Source organism: Mastigoproctus giganteus, chromosome 10 (genome assembly GCF_048544385.1).
Source record: "Mastigoproctus giganteus isolate SK-2022 chromosome 10, ASM4854438v1, whole genome shotgun sequence".
Lineage (NCBI taxonomy): Eukaryota > Metazoa > Arthropoda > Arachnida > Uropygi > Thelyphonidae > Mastigoproctus > Mastigoproctus giganteus.
In genome coordinates, this window is record NC_143584.1 from 9,563,486 (window position 1) to 9,581,541 (window position 18,056).

The 18,056-nt window shown below is 37.6% G+C and overlaps 2 protein-coding genes across 2 annotated transcripts in view; one reads left to right on the forward strand and one right to left on the reverse strand.

Annotated features, from left to right (window-relative positions):
* The window catches only part of LOC150078675 (centrosomal protein of 76 kDa-like), a 141,273-nt gene extending 125,884 nt beyond the window's left edge, over positions 1 to 15,389 (reverse strand). Inside the window, exons 1-2 of the mRNA XM_090382236.1 lie at positions 15,266 to 15,389; positions 2,727 to 2,837 (exon numbers count right to left, since the gene is read on the reverse strand). Of these exons, the coding sequence (XP_090238362.1) occupies positions 2,727 to 2,780 (54 nt within the window). The 5' untranslated portion in view covers positions 2,781 to 2,837; positions 15,266 to 15,389. The remainder of the gene's footprint in view (positions 1 to 2,726; positions 2,838 to 15,265) is intronic.
* A 561-nt stretch (positions 15,390 to 15,950) lies between these two features.
* Positions 15,951 to 18,056, forward strand: part of Slh (sec1 family domain containing Slh) — a 294,184-nt gene continuing 292,078 nt past the window's right edge. The window contains exon 1 of the mRNA XM_090383401.1: positions 15,951 to 16,131. Within this exon, the coding sequence (XP_090239527.1) occupies positions 16,101 to 16,131 (31 nt within the window). The 5' untranslated portion in view covers positions 15,951 to 16,100. The remainder of the gene's footprint in view (positions 16,132 to 18,056) is intronic.

Consider the following 18,056-nt stretch of genomic DNA (forward strand, 5'->3'; position numbering starts at 1 on the left):
ATGCCATAGGTGAAGTAAACACTGGCAGTGAGCTAGATGATCTTATAATAATTGAGAGTAAAGTGGAGGAGAAATTGTTGAAGATAAATACAAGAAAGGCACCTGGGGTGGATGGGATCTATCCAGTTATATTAAAGGAGGCCGCAAAGGAAGTAAGCAAACCGTTAGCCATAATTATGAGAGCTTCCTTGGACTCAGGGGAGGTACCCACAGACTGGAGATGTGCAAATGTAACCCCAATTCACAAAGGATGATCAAAGGCTGACACAAGTAATTATAGACCTGTGAGTTTAACTTCTGTTCCAGAAAAATTAATGGAAGCACTTGTTAAAGAAGCACTGCAGGATCATCTTGACAAGAATTCAGTTATAGCTCAGACACAGCACGGTTTTGTTAAGGGAAGGTCTTGCCTGACCAATTTGACTGGATACTATGATGCAGTCACAAAAGAATTGGATGCAGGGAATAACTTTGATATTATATATTTGGATCTTAGAAAGGCTTTTGATACTGTTGCACATGGAAGACTGCTGCACAAATTGGAGCAGTGTGGAATTGGAGACAAATTGCTGCTATGGATAAAGGGATGGTTGAGGGGGAGAAGACAGAGTGGTAATCAGTGGGCACTGTTCATCGTGGACTAATGTTATTAGTGGAGTCCCTCTGGGTCCAGTGTTGGGTCCATTATTGTTTTCTGTATTTATAAATAATATTGATGATGGTATATAAAGCTTAATGTCCAAGTTTGCAGACGATACAAAGGTTGGCAGGGTTGTTAAGGACGCTACTGATGCTATGCTGCTGTAACAGGATCTGGAAAGGTTGAGCAAATGGGCTGAGAGGTGGCAAATGAAGTTTAACATTGACAAATGTAAAGTACTACATATGGGAAACAGCAACCCCAGAGCAACGTATCAAATCTGTGGTACTACACTGACAACTGTTATACTGGTAGAGAATGAAAAGGACCTGGGGGTAATTGTGCAGGCAGATATGAAGTTCTCTGAGCAGTGCAGATGGGCTGCAAGAGTAGCTCACGGTGTCTTATCAATGATATACAGGAATTTTTCTAGCAGGGATAGGGAGGTGATTATTCCCTTGTATAAGGCAATGGTCAGGGCACACCTTGAGTACTGTATACAGGTCTGGAGGCCTCATTTCAAGAAGGATGTAGAGCTGCTGGAACGAGTACAGAGAAGGGCAACAAGGTTAGTGAACGGAACGAAGGGTTGCTCTTATGAAGAAAGGCTTAAGTTTTGCAAATTACAGTGTCTGGAGACTAGGCACCGGCGAGGTGATCTGATAGAGGTGTACAAAGCCTTGAATGGTTTGAGCATGCTCAATGATGAGGGGATACTGCCTCTTGCTCAGAATAATCACCTGAGAGGGCATAAATTAAAATTGAGGAAAGACAGATGTAGGATAGATGTGCGGAAATTTGCCTTTAGCCAGCGGGTAGTTGGTTGGTGGAACAGACTTTCATCCCTTGTTGTGGAAGTTAATAGCCTAAATAAATTTAAGGCTCAGCTGGACAGGTATTTTGAACGAATGGAGGGGTGAAGTGGAAGGGTTTTTTTTTTTTTTTTTTGGCTAATGCTGCATAAGCTTGCTTTCTTGCATCATATGCCTCATCATATGTTTTAAATCTTCTGATTTCAATATTTGAGATTAAAGAATGATTGACTATTGGAATAAACTCTCACCAGTTTGTGGGTGGGAGTTTATTCCAACAGTCAATCTTCTAACCTCCACAAACCACTTGTGTGGAGGTTGGAAGTTTATCTAAATTTAAAGACGGACTGGATAAATACTTGAAAGAAATAGGTAAATAAAAGGAAGAAAAGTGATATTGGTTATTTTATTTTTTAATTTAATTTAAATTTTATTTATTTATTTTTTTTTTAATTTTTTGCTGTGCTACATAAGCGAGCTTCCTTGCATCATTTTTCCCAATATTGATACTAATTCTCCTCTTGAATCATGGTATATATAATCTCAGACAGACAGACAGAGATGTGCGTGTGCACGCACGCACACACACACGCACGCACGCGCGCACACACACACACACACACACACACACACAGGGTTCCCTCATGTGTTGTTCTGGATTTACCAGCCTGAATAAAATAACAGGCAAATCAGCTCAAAAACACACAATCATACAGATATAATACACTGGCGTAATATAGCCTAAGGTGCTGGAACACCATAAAACAACCAAGAACTGAATTCAAATGATGCCTAAGTTCAATATAATTCCCTATAAGAAAACGAAAACCTTTTCCTTTACCCTTAATAACTGCAATTTCCTTCAATACACCAACCAAAAAATTCTTGTCAGTAGTAGTTATTAATTCCTTAACCTGAAGATTTTAATGTAAGATAAATCTTTATTGATCCTCTGCTGTATCCTGAATAAGTTCATTATGGAAGAAGCAAGTAGATAGTCCCACAAAACTGACTGGTGCTATGCAAGAGTTCTATTCACAAGCCCTAATCTACATTATATTTATTCTATGGCTCACCCACATAGGTCAGAGGTGTTTACAACTAATTATTTTTACAAGAATAAAATTATTACATACTATCTTAATAAGTTTCACTTATGTGTGTTCTGAGCCATCATGTGTATATTTCTTTCAAGAAATATACACACAATGTATAAATTAAATAAATGAATGCAAATTGAAAAAAAAATATTTAAAATTAAGTCTCATGCTAACCTGAATCAAATGAAGTATTTGGTCCTTTATTCGATCTTCGGTGTTGTTGGCCATTTCAGAAAATCAGTAACCAATTGCATTCAGATAGTTTTATAACTTCTTCATTCTTATCTAAATGAAAGATGCATCAAAAAATAATAAGAAAACAAAATCCATTACTTCATGCAAAGCAATACAACGTAATCCACTAAGTCTTGTTAAAAGTATATAAATAATCTTACATTTTAATGATTGTATGAGATTTTTTTCATTTTACACTGTACACTTTTTTTATAATATAACCGTGATTACAGACATGATCTGCAGTTAATTTTTTAGCATGTGGTATGCAAACAACATGCTTCCACTAGCATTAACTAACTGTTTGTTTTAAAAGTAATACTTTCTAACTAAATTAATTCCAAATTATTTTAAAAGTATTGAAAGGGTGTCCCTTGGTTCAAGCATATTTTGTTCCTTTAAAAGATGCTGCTAGACACTTCTGAGCACTTCATGTAATTCATACAAGAAGTACACATGAAGAGGAGATATGTGCCTGATAAGATATTTGATGATGCAAAGAATGCTTGTGAGGAATCACTGCTTGCAACATAAGAGTTGAATACTGCAGACTACTAAAATAGGAAACTTGTTTATTTGTATATCAATAATGTATCAGTAGATGAACTATACACAGTGCAGCAACTGGAAAACAAGACTATGAGACAAGTTCTGGTGCTGCCATCCATTAGAAATAAACATGGAATGAAAGAGTGATTGTTCCTTGAGTACCACAGTGAAGGTCAGCAGAAATTGCTGCCATTTCAGAAAGTATTATGAGCCGAATTGCACATCTCTCCTGTGTCTGTGTTGTGGGGAACAATGGAACAAAGAACAAACATCAAGTTTTGGGCAAAAGTGAAAAGAAACAATTCAAATGATGAAGCAAGTGTATGGAGAGAATTGTCTGTCTCATACACGTATGTTTGAGTGACATAAATGTTTCGCTCATCGAAGAGAATTACTGGAAGACAACGAACATGCAGACCCAGCAAAAATGGTTTGAATGCCAGAGTTGATTGAAATGTTGCAGGAAATCATTACAAATGACCAATGTGCAATAATACTCTCAATGATTTCAGATTTATGCATTAATAAAGAAACCATTTGACAAATAATAACCCAGGATTTGAAGAAAATGAATGACTCCATGCAGTTCGTTCCACATTCGTTGAAAGATGGTCAATGGTGTATGCAAGTTGAACACTGCAGAGAACTCAGAGACTGCTGAAAGCAAACCTGTGTGATTCCTGAATTCAATCATTACAGGTGATGAGACGTGTTTTCAGTATGATCCGGCAACAAAGCAACAAAGTGCTGAGTGGAAGTCGGCAAACTCTCCCAAAGCCAAAAGAAAGTTTGAGAAGAAAGGTCAAAAGTCAAAACCATGATCATCACTTTCTATAGCAGCAAGGGACTTGTGTACAAAGAGTTTGTGCCTGATCGCCAAAGTGTTACTGCTGCCTACTATCTGGACATTCTGAAACATTTGTTGCTGAGAATCTGTGGCCTCAGTATGGAGAAGATGGCAGTTGGTTCCTCTTGCACAACAACACGAGGCTATGAGGCTCTGATTGTTGGGGAGTTTTGGCTAGCAGAAACATCTGCATACTGTTGCACCCACTGTATCCATCAGACAGCCCTGTGATTTTTTTTCTTCCAAAGCTCAAGGCACCATTCAAAAGTGTTATTTTGATGATGTTGACACCACTCAATGAGCTGTGACAAGAACATTGAAGAGTATACCAGTTAAGGCCTTCGGCCAGTTGTTCCAGTCACTTTTGATCACTGCATGCAGTGTGTGGATGCAGAAAAAAGTTACTCTGAATAAACCAAGTTTTCTCATAAAAGGGATCATTATTTTTTCTAGTATCAGTCTCATTTTCCAATTGCCACACTGTGTATCAGCAGATGTTTATTTGCATAGCATATGCTAAAGTTTTAAAACTTATAAAAGAACTACACAAAAGTAATCACATAAGTAGGTACATTATTAATTAGCAATCTGAAATTGGTTGTTTACTTTTGGTCTGGATTTTGTACATAACTCTGTAAATGCTTCTCCTGCCACTGCCACAAGATATCCCTAAAATCCCAATATTGGATCTTCTTGTGTATAACTGTCGCAACCCCAGGGGCTCACATCTGGTGAGCATGGGCTCGGCACACCCGGGGTTCTGAGCTGGATATCATCATTCTTCTCTTTCTTGGTGATTCCCTTCTCTCTCTCTCTCTCTCTCAGGGTAACTCAGAAATTTTTTTTGGCTGGTGCAGCATAAGCCTCAGGCTTCCTTGCACTATATGGCTGATATTGCACTAGTTCTTTTCTAAGTGGTGAAACTATAAGAAATATAACATTTTTTTAAATATTTTTTCTGTTTATACTCTGGGATAACCACATGGTTAGAGGAGTTCATAAGATAGAGAGAATACAAGAAACAGCACTGTATTTAGTAGTCATGGGCTTGAATCCCAGTCATTCACGGCACACGTACTTATGCACACTCATGCCTGACCACTCGGCTACGGCAGCCATTGCAGTACATATTCCTCGTGTTAGCTAAACACAAACACTTCAGTTTCTTTTTGTTACTCAAATGGCTTTAAGGTTCAGGAACATGATACATATTAGTTCTTCTAGACAACAGACACACTGTATTCAAAACTGCTTTAATATCAGTAGACTACTGTTCAAACACAATCGTATACAATGGTAAAAAACATAAAAACTGTACACCTTTAAAATGAAATAAACTGCATAAATAAAGATAAAAATACCACACAGTTAACATGCTAAAAGGAAACTGCAATAAAATATGGTAGTTTTCAGCAAATGAATACAGTTTTCTTTAGTCAGGTTAACATGTCTGGAAATCTATTTGAGTAATCTAAGCAATGTGCATGATTAGCCATATGCCCTACATTGCCATGTGGACATAAAGTCATCTTCATTATCATACTCTAGTGACATAACCATAAAAACTGATCTACTCCACCCACCCCCCCTTTGTGTTCAGATACTATCAATAGTTAAGATTCAAAACCAAGGTGTATAAATACAAGTATCCCTGTCTCTTCTTATCAACTATTTTTTCTCATTGTATATGCTTAGCCTCAGCCAGCCCCAGCACTGTTGGTCATTTCTGTATTCAACAATAACTGCTGAGTAGGGGTTTATGTGGTACCCTTTCTGGGAAATGTGTTTGGCATTTTCTGAACTGAGATCTTCATGCTGTGTCACGTTAATGTGGTTTAGGGGATTACAGGCAGAATTATATGATGAGTTTTGCACCTTCAATCCAGGAACAAACTAATTCCATCATGTAATGAGAAAATCAAGTCGGTCCTGCACAGACAATGCGAGACTCAAGGGATAGGATTTCTCTCAACATGTCTGTGCTTGTTAACAGGAGAGATTGTTTTTATAGGGATAGGATAGGCCTGAACAATGGGGGGGGGGGGTGCAAGTGTATTTGCTGATACTATTAATGCAATATTAGGTGGATCAGAAAACTGATAGCTTAGTGGATGCACAGACTAAGGAATTAACAGGAGCTGCAAGCATAGGTGAAAGTGAATCTTGAACTTCTTTTACTGGTACATGCAGCAGGCTGGAAAACAAGGTATCAGGAATTACAAAGCCTGCTGCAGGTCTTGTAATTCCTGGTTGGTTCAAGATTGAAACCTGGCATGTATTAACCTAACATAAGCTTGATTTCTGTTCCAGAGAAAATAATACAATTAGTGGTTAAAAAACTAATGCATGACCATCTTGACAGGAATGAAACTATATGAAAATCACTGCATAGATTTGTTAAGAGATGATGAAGTAACAAAGGACCTGGATGGAAAAAGTAATTTTGACATCATATACATAAATTTCAGAAAAGCTTTTGATACCATTCTCCACAAGAAACTGCTGTATGAATCTGAGCAGTGTGGGATTAGGGGTAAGCTAGTATTATGGATGAAGGGAGCATACACTGATAGAAGACTAAAATCGTGGATTACTGTTATTAGTGGAGTCCCTCAGGGTTCAGTGTTGGGTCCATTATTGTTTTTTGTATTTATAAATGATATTGATGATGGTATATCAAGCTTAATGTCCAAGTTCGCAGATGATATGAAGGTTCACAGGGTTGTCAAGGACACTACTGACACTATGCTGCTGCAACAGGATCTGAAAAGGTTGAGCAGATGGGCTGAGAGGTGGCAAATGAAGTTTAACATTGACATATGTAAAGTACTACATATGGGAAACAGCAAACCCAGACATCAACTTTGTGGTACTACACTGACAGTGGTAGAGAATGAAAGGCACCTGGGGGTGGTTGTGCAGGCAGATATGAAGTTCTCTGAGCAGTGCAGACGGGCTGCAAGAGTAGCTCATGGTGTATTGTCAATGATATATAGGAATTTTTCTAGCAGGGATTAAGGAGGTGATTATTCCCTTGTATAAGGCAATGGTCAGGCCACACCTAGAGTACTATATACAGGTCTGGAGGCCTCATTTCAAGAAAGATGTAGAGCTGCTGGAACTAGTACAGAGAAGGGCAACAAGTTTAGTGAATGGAACAAAGGGGTGTTCTTAAGTTTTGCAAATTACAGTGTCTGGAGACTAGGCACCAGCGAGGTGATCTGCTAGAGGTGTATAAAGCCTTGAATGGTTTGAGCATGCTCAATGCTGACGGGATTCTTCCTCTTGCTCAGAATAATCACCTGAGAGGGCATAAATTCAAATTGAGGAAAGACAGATGTAGGATAGACGTGCGGAAATTTGCCTTTAGCCAGTGGGTGGTTGGTTGGTGGAACAGACTTCCATCCCTTGTCATGGAAGTTGATAGCCTAAATAAGTTTAAGGCCCAGCTGGACAGGGATTTCAAACGAACAGAGGGGTGAAGTGGAAGTGGTTTTTTTTTTGTTTTTTTGGTTTAGGCTGCATAAGCTTGCTTTCTTGCATCAAATGCCTCTACTAATGCTAATGCTAAAGACCGGGGCTAGTTATAAACAGGCACTGTTATTCTTGGACCAAGGTTATTAACAGAGTCCCTGTGAACATTGTAGGGATATCTGAGACATGGTATCACTCAGACATAAGGGGTGCAGAATTTGAACATTAGGAGTACAATGTGTCTACTATTTTTTTTGGGGTTTTTTTTTCAGTCAGTGCTGAAAAAGCCTGTGGCTTCCTTGAATGGCTAATACTAACACTAGTCACCTAGATGGTAGTTACATTTTTATGTAAATTCCACATCAGCACAATGTGATCATTGCCACTTGCCACTAATGGTTCTTTTATTTAAAAATTCTTAATACATAACCTACTGGGGGCAGTGTACTAATATGGGATTTACTTAAAGACATAACTACTGTTAAAAGTAAAGCCTTTTGTTCCCATAAGAGTGATTACAGTGATTTCAAAAGATGTGATTTTCAACAGATTCTAAATGGGAAGCATTTAGGAAAGTAAACTTCGAACCTACTAGGCTTAGACCTGTCAGATGAACCGATGAGACCTGTGGCAGAAAAGAAAAATGTATGGTAGATATAAACTGGTCTGCAATCAAGTTGGGCAAGCTAAAACAGATTATAAAAATTCTCTGGCAAAGAAAAGCAGCAGACTTTCATTACTCATATTAACAGTAAAGATAAGGGGTTTAATCGCATTGGTCAACTTGATGTTGACAGCTTAATGTTGATGATCCTGCTCAGATTGCTGACAAACTGAATAGATATTTTGCATCTACATTCACGCATGAGGAGTTCTTTAGAGAGGGGAATGCCAGAGCACACAGTTATATCAAAATTTAACTGTGAGTTAAATGATTTTGTGATAAATGAGAGGAAAGTGGAAGTAAAGTGTAAAGTGTTAGTTGTCTGAGGGCACCAGGGGTCCCCCCCATCTCCACATTGTGTACTCTGTTTGTATGACACAGAATTCTGTGGAGGCCAGAGATTTAAAAAGCGTGTGGGGAATGGTTTGTTGTGTAGTGTTATGTTCTGTTATTTCTCTGACCATTTAGCCATAGAGCCCTATTGGGGCCCACCATTGCCGATACTTTGCCATGACGATGCAGGTCAGGCACCCAGGATTATTTAAGTACTCTGGCAGGCCCCACCACCTATTTTCCAAGGATTTCAGTGGCCAAACCTATAAATATAAAAAAGGTGGGGATAAACTAGTATTTGGAAAGGCCATGGGGGCCTGTTGGCTGTATAGAAACAAAGCAATAGACAAGAGTATAATGTTGTTGTGAAAATGGCAAATGAACCTCAAAACCATAAACTTAATGCTTTGCAGTAACTTAAGTAGACACTTTACTCTTTCCTTTTTTTTTTTTTTTTTATGTAGACCCTAAACACGAGAGGCATTAGAATCTATAATACTTAGTACTGTGCTTGGGTTGGAGGTTGAGAAGATGAAAGAAGATATTTGTTGATATTGGACTTGAACTTCTGCAGACTGTAATTTTCACTAAATACGTACGAAGGAAGGTTGTTCCAGAAAATGGCAGTTGAATGAATAAATGAGGAAGATGAAAAGTTGGTTCTGTGAGTTTGAAGTTGGACAGTAACACATCATAGTATCCAATTTGATTGGATACTATGATGTGTTCACAAAACAACTGGATGCAGGGAATAACTTGGATATTATATATTTGGATCTTAGAAAGGCTTTTGATACTGTTGCACATGGAAGACTGTTGCACAAATTGGAGCAGTGCAGCATTGGAGGCAAATTGCTGCTATGGATAAAGGGATGGTTGAGTGGGAGATGATAGAGAGTGTTAAAAATGGACACTAATCTTCGTGGACTAATGTTATTAGTGGAGTCCCACAGGGTTCAGTGGGTCCATTGTTTTCTGTATTTATGAATGATATTGATGATAGTATATTAGGCTTAATGTCCAAGTTTCCAGACAATACGAAGGTTGTTAATGACACTAATGACAGTATGCTGCTGCAACAGGATCTAGAAAAGTTTAACAGATGGGCTGAGGGGTAAAAGATGAAGTTTAACATTGACAAATGTACAGTACTTCATATGGGAAGCAGTAACCGTAGAGTAACATATCAACTCTGCTGTACTACACTGACAGTGGTAGCGAATGAAAAGGATCAGTGGGTTGTTTGTTTGTTATTTGGTTTTTAGGAGCATTAGCAACTAAGGCCATATTGCTCCGGGATATGCGGTGGTCCCTGACCTTTCCGCATCCTCAGTATTTGGTGATGACGAGCTCGAACCCCGGTCTAATCAAGACGCGTGTGCTACGCACTGCTGCTCCTTCTCACCTGGCTACGGAGGCGCCAGATCAGGGGATAACTGTGCAGGCAAGATATGAAGTTTTCTGAGCAATGCAGACGGTCTGCAAGAGTAGCTCATGGTGTCTTGTCAATGATATACAGGAATTTTTCTAGCAGAGATAAGGGGGTGATTATCCCCTTGTATAAGGTTATCATCAGGCCACACCTTGAGTACTATATGCAGGTCTGGAGGCCTCATTTTAAGAAGGATGTAGAGCTGTTCAAACAAGTACAAAGAAGGGCAACAAGATTAGTGAATGGAACAAAAGGTTGCTCTTATGAAGAAAGGCTTAAGTTTTGCAGATTACAGTGTTTGGGGACTAGGCACCTGCGAGATGATCTGATTGAGGTGTATAAAGTCTTGAACTGTATGAGCATGCTCAATGCTGATGGAATTCTTCCTCAGAATAATCACCTGAGAGGGCATAAATTTAAATTGAGGAAAGACAGTTGGTGGAAGTTGATAGCCTAAATTAATTTAAGGCTGAGCTGGACAGGTATTGGGAATGAAAGGAGGGGTCAAATCGGAGCAGTTTTTTTTTTTTGGCTGTCATTGCATAAGCTTGTTTCTTGCATTGTATGCCTCTATTAATGCTAATGCTAATAATCACATCCCTGTCCCTGCTAGCAAAATTCCTAAATATCATTGACAAGACTTCATCACCTGCCCTGGCAGCTCGTCTGCATTTCTCAGCGAACTTCATATATGACTGCACAATTACCCCTAGGTCTTTTTCACTTTCTACTTCCCTGGGTGTAGTATCACACAGTTGGTACGTTTCCCTTGGGTTATTGCTACCCATATGCAATACTTTGCATTTGTCAATGTTAAACTTCAGTTGTCAATTCTCAGCCCATTTGCCCAACTTATCTAGATCTAGTTGGTGGAACTAGATCTAGATAAGATGGGTTACTATCTTTAATGTCGTTAACAACCCTGCCAACCTTTGTATCATCTTCTGTAAACTTGGACATTAATCCTGATATACCTTCATCAATATCATTGATAAATATACAAAACAACAATGGGTCAAACACCGAACCCTGGGGAACTCTACTAATAACATTAGTCCACGAAGAGCAGTGTCTATTAATAACCAATCTCTGTCTTCTCCCACTGAAACCATCCTTTTATCAATTGTAGCAACTTGCCCTTAATACCATACTGCTCCAATTTGTTCAGTAGCCTTTCATGTGCAACAGTATCAAAAGTTTTCCAGAAATCCAAGTATATGATAACAAAATTATTTTTGACATTCAGTTCCTTTGTGACCACATCATAGTATTCAATTAAATTGGTCAGACAAGATATCCCTTTAACAAACCCATGCTGTGTCTTCACTATTACTTCAGTCTTCTCTAAATGATCCTGCAATGCTTCTTTAACCAGTGACTCCATTATTTTCCCAGAACACAAGTTAAACTAACAGTTACTTCTGTTACCTTTTGAACTCCCTTTGTGAATTGGTGATACATTCGCACACCTCCAGTCCATGGTGACCTCCCCTGAGTCCAAGGAAGCTCTCATAATTATGGCTAAGGGTTTGCTGCCTCGTTTAATATAACTGGATAGATCCCGTTCACCCCAGATGCCTTCCTTATGTTTAACTTGGCTCTCTGTTAGAGTTTGATAAACTTCTAGCATACCCCTCATAGAATAACTCCTCATGTGTGAATGTAGATACAAAATACTCATTCAGTTCATCAGTTACCTGAGCATGATCATCAATAGTCAACCCACCTACATTGTGTGGTCCAATCTGATTCATCCCTTTCCTTTTAGTTTACATAAGTAAAGAACTCTTTGCTGTTTTTCTTTGCATCCTTTGCCAAAGATTTCTTGTAATCTGCCTAACCTCCTTTGTGACTTGATTACAGACAAGCTTCTATCTGCCATAGGCGCCTGTGTCACCTGATACTTTATATGCATTGCATACATTTTTCTTCTCTGTCACGAGCCTCATTAATTCATCTGACATCCATTTAGGCCTGAACTTTGAACAGTATTTTTTAGTTGGAATGAAAAGCCTAGTCGCCTTCAAGATTAAGTCCCTGAAAGCTTCCCATTTAGAATTCAACATTGGTAACATCGTCATTTGATCCCACTGTACAGAATTTAAAAACTGTCTGAGACCCAGTCACCTTTACGAAAGCAAAACCCTTCCCTTTAGCCTTGATGGTAATTACATCTTTAAGTAATTCCCATATCAGTACATTGTGATCACTATCACCCAGTGATTACTTTATCTGCAAATTCTTAATGCATGAATAATCACTGCTGATAATCAGATCAAGAGTATAACTCCCTCTGGTTGCCTCTCGAACATGCTGCTGTAGAAAACAGTCATCCAATAAATCCAGAAAAGTCTCGCTAGTGTGCGAGAGACCAAACACAAGTGCCAGTCAATATCTGGAAAGTTAAAATTCCCCATTATAAGACATTCTGATTTACTGGCCACTCTATTTCTCTGCACAATTGCTCATTATACTCATCAGATTCATTAGGCCTATAACACACACCTACTCTCATTTTGCCTTTCCCAGTGCTTATGTCACACCAAACAGACTCAACATTGCATTGTCCACCAACATCAATTGGATACACTTCCTTAGATTTTATGTTTCTTAACTAACAGAATAACCCTCCTCCCTTTTTGTCCTGTCTATCCTTACTGTACACATTGTACTCCTCAAATTCCAATTCTGCACTGCTTATATCTGTGTGACACCACATCTCTGATATCCCAACAATATCTGTCTTTGATGTCTTGATTAGCACTTCAAGCTCATCAAATTTTTGAACTATACTCCTAGCATTGGTGTACATGCAAGTATACATGCACCTGTTCCTACTCTTAGTTACGCTAACACAGCCCACGTATTTATTTGTTTCACTTTGACTACCAACAGTCTTGGAAATCTCCATTGCCATGCTTTCAATGCTGTTACTCATTCTTATAAAAGCAGTGCAAGAATCACTTTTTCTTCTGCCTGTGGCCATTGTTAACCTTTTAGTCTGTGTATCCCCCCCCCCAAGCTAGAAGTTTTCCGACCCACCTAATACTGCCTTGATAGCATCAGCAAATATTCTTGCATCCTTTCTATTTAAGTGTATCCCATCCATGTAGAAGCAGTCTCTCCTGTCAACAAGCACAGACAAGGCTGAAAAAATTCTACCCCTTGAGCCTTGCACAATTTCTCCAGGGCCGAATTTATCGACAAGGCTCTCATCATATACTTCCTCCTATAATGCCTGGGTAGAATTGCAGACATTTTCACATTCAACCGTTACTAACTCGCAACTTTTTTTGAACATTGATCTGTACTTGTTGAGTAAATCTGCAGATCTTTCCGAATATTTATTTAATTCATAATTAGGCTTGATTTTATTTTGGTTTTTATGGCACAAGGTCAACTAAGGCCGTGATGTGCCTCATAATTAGGTTTTGAAAGATAACACTTCTTATACATTATAAAGGAAAAGCAACCAAAAACTGATTAACAATTCTTAAATGCACCAAACTGTGTTATTAAGTTCAAACACTGCATGTAAATGAAGAGGTGAAATTTGAATTTCACCAGAGCAGAGTAGTTTAAAGTGTTATCTGCCTCAAAGAAGCTAACCAAAACTTACAAATCTTAAAAAAAAATAAATAGAATAACAACTATGGATATATAAAAGTGGGTGAATTCACCTGGTTATTCAAATAACAAAAATGGAAATTACTATGATTTTAATAATCTCACTGATATCCATAAAAATCATTATATTCACAGTACCTTAATTTCTCTAGCACTGTCTATTTAACCCCATTAGCACACACACATGAAAACTTAAGAATTTGGCACATGAGTAAGGTAAAATTTACCTTACCCCACACATAAATATATTTACCATAAAAGCTTGTTAGCCAAAAATCACAAAATATTACATATAGAGTAGACATTAACACAGAAATAAGCAATAATAAATAATGCATTTTGGGAGGCATTTTTTTAAAACTACAGAAAAAGTATTAAACTTAGGTGCATGCAATAGGCACTGTATTATAAAATATCGAAAAAAAAATTAAATAATTACAATAATCAAACTCAGCTGTACACTCTCCACAAAATTTTTTTGCAAATCTTTGCAAAAAAAACATTTTTTATTATTATTAATAGCCATATGTTGCAAGGAAGCCTGAGGCTTATGCTGCACCAGGAAAAAAAAATTCCCAAGTTACCCAGAGAGAGAGAGAGAGAGAGGCAAAAGTAGAAGGGAATCACCAAGAAAGAGAAGAATGATAATATCCAGCTCAGGACCCTGGGTGTGCCAAGCCCATACTCACCAGATGTGGGCTCCTGGGGTTAAATTGCAAATTATTTTGAAGCACTACTCCGTTTCGAGCTATTTTCCCTAATTCACTTAACTGAAAAATATTGGACATTTTAATACATGCATGGGTTAATTTTAACCTGGCACTAAACAAATTCCATCTGTAACATAACTGGGGAGTTACTTGAGCTGTCCTGTGAATCTGTATATATGTTCTCAGGACATATGTAAACATAAATATGCCCATATGTCTGTTTACATACGTAACATATTGAGAGAGTTTATTGCATATAAACTCTCTCAATATGTTACACGTTGCCCCAGGGGCTCACATCTGGTGAGTATGGAATTGGCACACCCAGGGTCCTGAGCTCAATATCATTATACTTCTCTTTCTTGGTGATTCCCTTCTACTTTATTATTATTATTAGCTATATGGTGTAAGGAAGCCTATGGCTTGTGCTGAACCAGCTAAAAAAAATTCCCTAACCCTGAGAGGGAGAGAGTCAAAAGTAGAAGGGAATCACCAAGAGAAAAATGATGATATCCAGCTCAGAACCCTGGGTGTGTCAAGCTCATACTCACCAGATGTGAGCCCCTGGGGTAATTTCTGACTCTTGTGCTATCTCTCTCTCTCTCAGGGTAACTCAGAATTTTTTTTTTGGCTGGTACAGTAAAAGCCACAGGCTTCCTTGTACCATATAGCTAATTATAATAATAATAATTGGGAACATTCAAAATTTAACGTATAGAATGTTTAGTAAACTCTCTCAATATATTAGATACGGGAACGTTCATGAAATATACTGAGTGCTAAGGCTGTGTCTGCAAATTTCAAAGTTGTACTGTTTTATAAGATTCACTGGTTAATTTTTACCTCAGAGCATGTGCTCCTGGGTTAACTTAGATTGAGTAACATCATTACTGTCATGGATTCTATGTGAATACCAACCCACGTTAATTTTTCTATTTACTTATTCTTCCCGAACGCTTAATCTCTTGACAAACTTGACGAATCAGCAAACATTACAATATTTTCAAACGTTTTTGCTGCTGCTACAATGCTATTTTTGTGTTTTGTTATTCATATCTTTCTTGTATACCTGAAATACTAACATGAAAACACTACTTTTATCGATAACCTAATGGCATGTACAGTGTATCACAAAATGAAAGTAGTTCTTTATCACCAGTGAGTGTTTCCATATTTCTCTTTTTATAGCGGGCAAAAAATACATTTCTCACGTTCACAATAAAATGACATCCAGCGTGTTCACACAACATAAACTTTTATATTCTAAATTTTTATTGGCATCTTGTCAGGATTGTTTACTGCCGTCACGCACGCTTCAATGCATCACATCGATTGCTGCGGGGGGGAAACAAAAGGGAGCAGAGAGTCTCACTTGTCGTTATTAAAATAATAATAATCTTAAAATGTAACTTCGTGTATTCAACATATCATTCAGCACAAACATACTCGCTAATTTTATTTCACTCTAGTTGTCATTTCGGTATTTTCTATACTGCTTCCCAAAATTGACGCAAGGGTGTGCAGTGATTCTGGATAACGTGATTGGAGTTTATTGGCTTATAACCACATTGGTAAATTCCTAATACTGTAAAATAGTGCCAGCGTGGAAGAGGACGTTTTTATGTGGGAATAGTATTATACTGTAAATATAAAACTGATATATCTGAGAAATTTTAAAATGGGCATTACACTACGTGAGAAACAAACACGTAAGTGGTTCTGTAATCATTGATTTAAAAAAAAACAAAAAGTGTTCAAAATTATAAATTACGTATCCTGTAAATTGCTATACGTTTGTCATGTCAAAGTCGCTTTTTTTTTTTAATGTTTGTTTTTAAAACATTTGGGTATTGGGGTTATGCTTTGTAAAACTGTTGTAAAGAAAATAGCTGCAATAGTAAACTTTTTATGTGTTATTTTCGTAATTAACGAAATCAAACTACAGTACTAGATTGCAAAGGCATTAAACAGAACAAATATGACTTTCATTATCTCTGATATTAATTAACGTTGTGCTGCTGAACTGCACATTGTCCAAGGAGCTAGGTTAATTTGCTTTCCAGCATAAGTCGGTTATATTGTAACATGAGTATTTGGTGATGTGTTAAATAACCATACGTGTGTAATACTCCTAAATACAATTCACAACTGGGCCACTAAAACCTGCCTGTCACTAATAAATTTGATGCCAGTTCTGCCATTGACAATAAACTACACTAGAGTGTAAAAAATAAATATGTAATAAACAGTCAAACTTTGTTGTTCTTTGGTTGTCTAGTGGACCGATACACTATATATAATTAAAATAACAATTATATCAGAGTATATAACTAGGAATATTATATAAGTAATATTATTATATTAGTAATATAACTGTTATATCAGAGTAACTTACCAACTGTGTGGTACTACACTTAGGGTGGTAGAAAATGAAAAAGATCTGGGAGTAATTGTGCAGTCAGATATGAAGTTTTATGAGCAGTGCAGACAGGCTGCTACAGCAAGTCATGGGGTATTGTCAATGATATACAGGAATCTTGCTAGCAGGGAAAAGGAGGTGGTTGTCCCTTTGTATAAGGCAGTGGTCAGGCCACACCTTCAGTACTGCGTACAGGTCTGGAGGCCTCATTTTAGGAAGGATGTAGAGTTGCTTAAGTGAGTACAGAGAAAAGCAACAAGATTGGTGAGGGGAACGAAGGCGATCCTCTTACCAAGTAAGGCTTAGATTCTGTAAATTGCAGTGGCTGGAGACTAAGCACCTGCGCGGTGATCTGATTGAGTTGTACAAGAACTTGAATGGATTGAGCAGACTCAATTCTGATGGCATATTCTTCCACTTGCTCAGATTACAAACCTGAGGGAGCATAAATTCAAATTAAGGAAAGACACTTGTAGAATAGATGAGCAGAAATGTGCCTTTAGCCAGTGGGTAGTTGATTGCTGGGACAAACTTCCATCTGTTGTTGTGGAAGTTGATAGCTTAAATAAATTCAAGGAGGAACTGGACAAACTTTTACAGGGAATGGATGTGTAAAATTGGGTTTTTTTTTTTGGCTGATGCTACATAAGCTCATATGCTTGCTTTCTTGCATTGCATACCTCTACTACTAAATCATAATCCTTTTTGAAATCTCATAGCAATATATTAGCTATGTTACCCTATTGAAAGGGGTTTGAATTATATCAATGAACAAGGAACTAAAACTGAGGCCTTTTCAAGGATAGATTTCTTTTTTATACTCTGGCATGACCACTAGTCTGAGGAAGTGACAATTATTTTGAATGCAATATATGAATATAATCATTAACTGTATTTAGCAGTCATGCAGGCTTAAACCATGGTCCACTCAAAATGCTTGTGCTTCTGGTAACCTTGTGCACTTCACCACCCAGTTGTGTTGGTTCTAAATGCGTTTACCATCTATAAGCAGGTCTGTGAGATGTAATCAACTACATTATTATTTTTTTTATTATTCCTTTTGTGCTAAAAATCATAATCACACAGTGTTAACACAGTACCTTTCAAGAAAAGATTTTTCTTCATTTTCTCTATTCAAGAAATCTCCATTGAATAGGGTAAAAATGAAAAGTGGTGCATCTAGTTAAAAGCTACTCTCCGAGTAACTTTTATCCA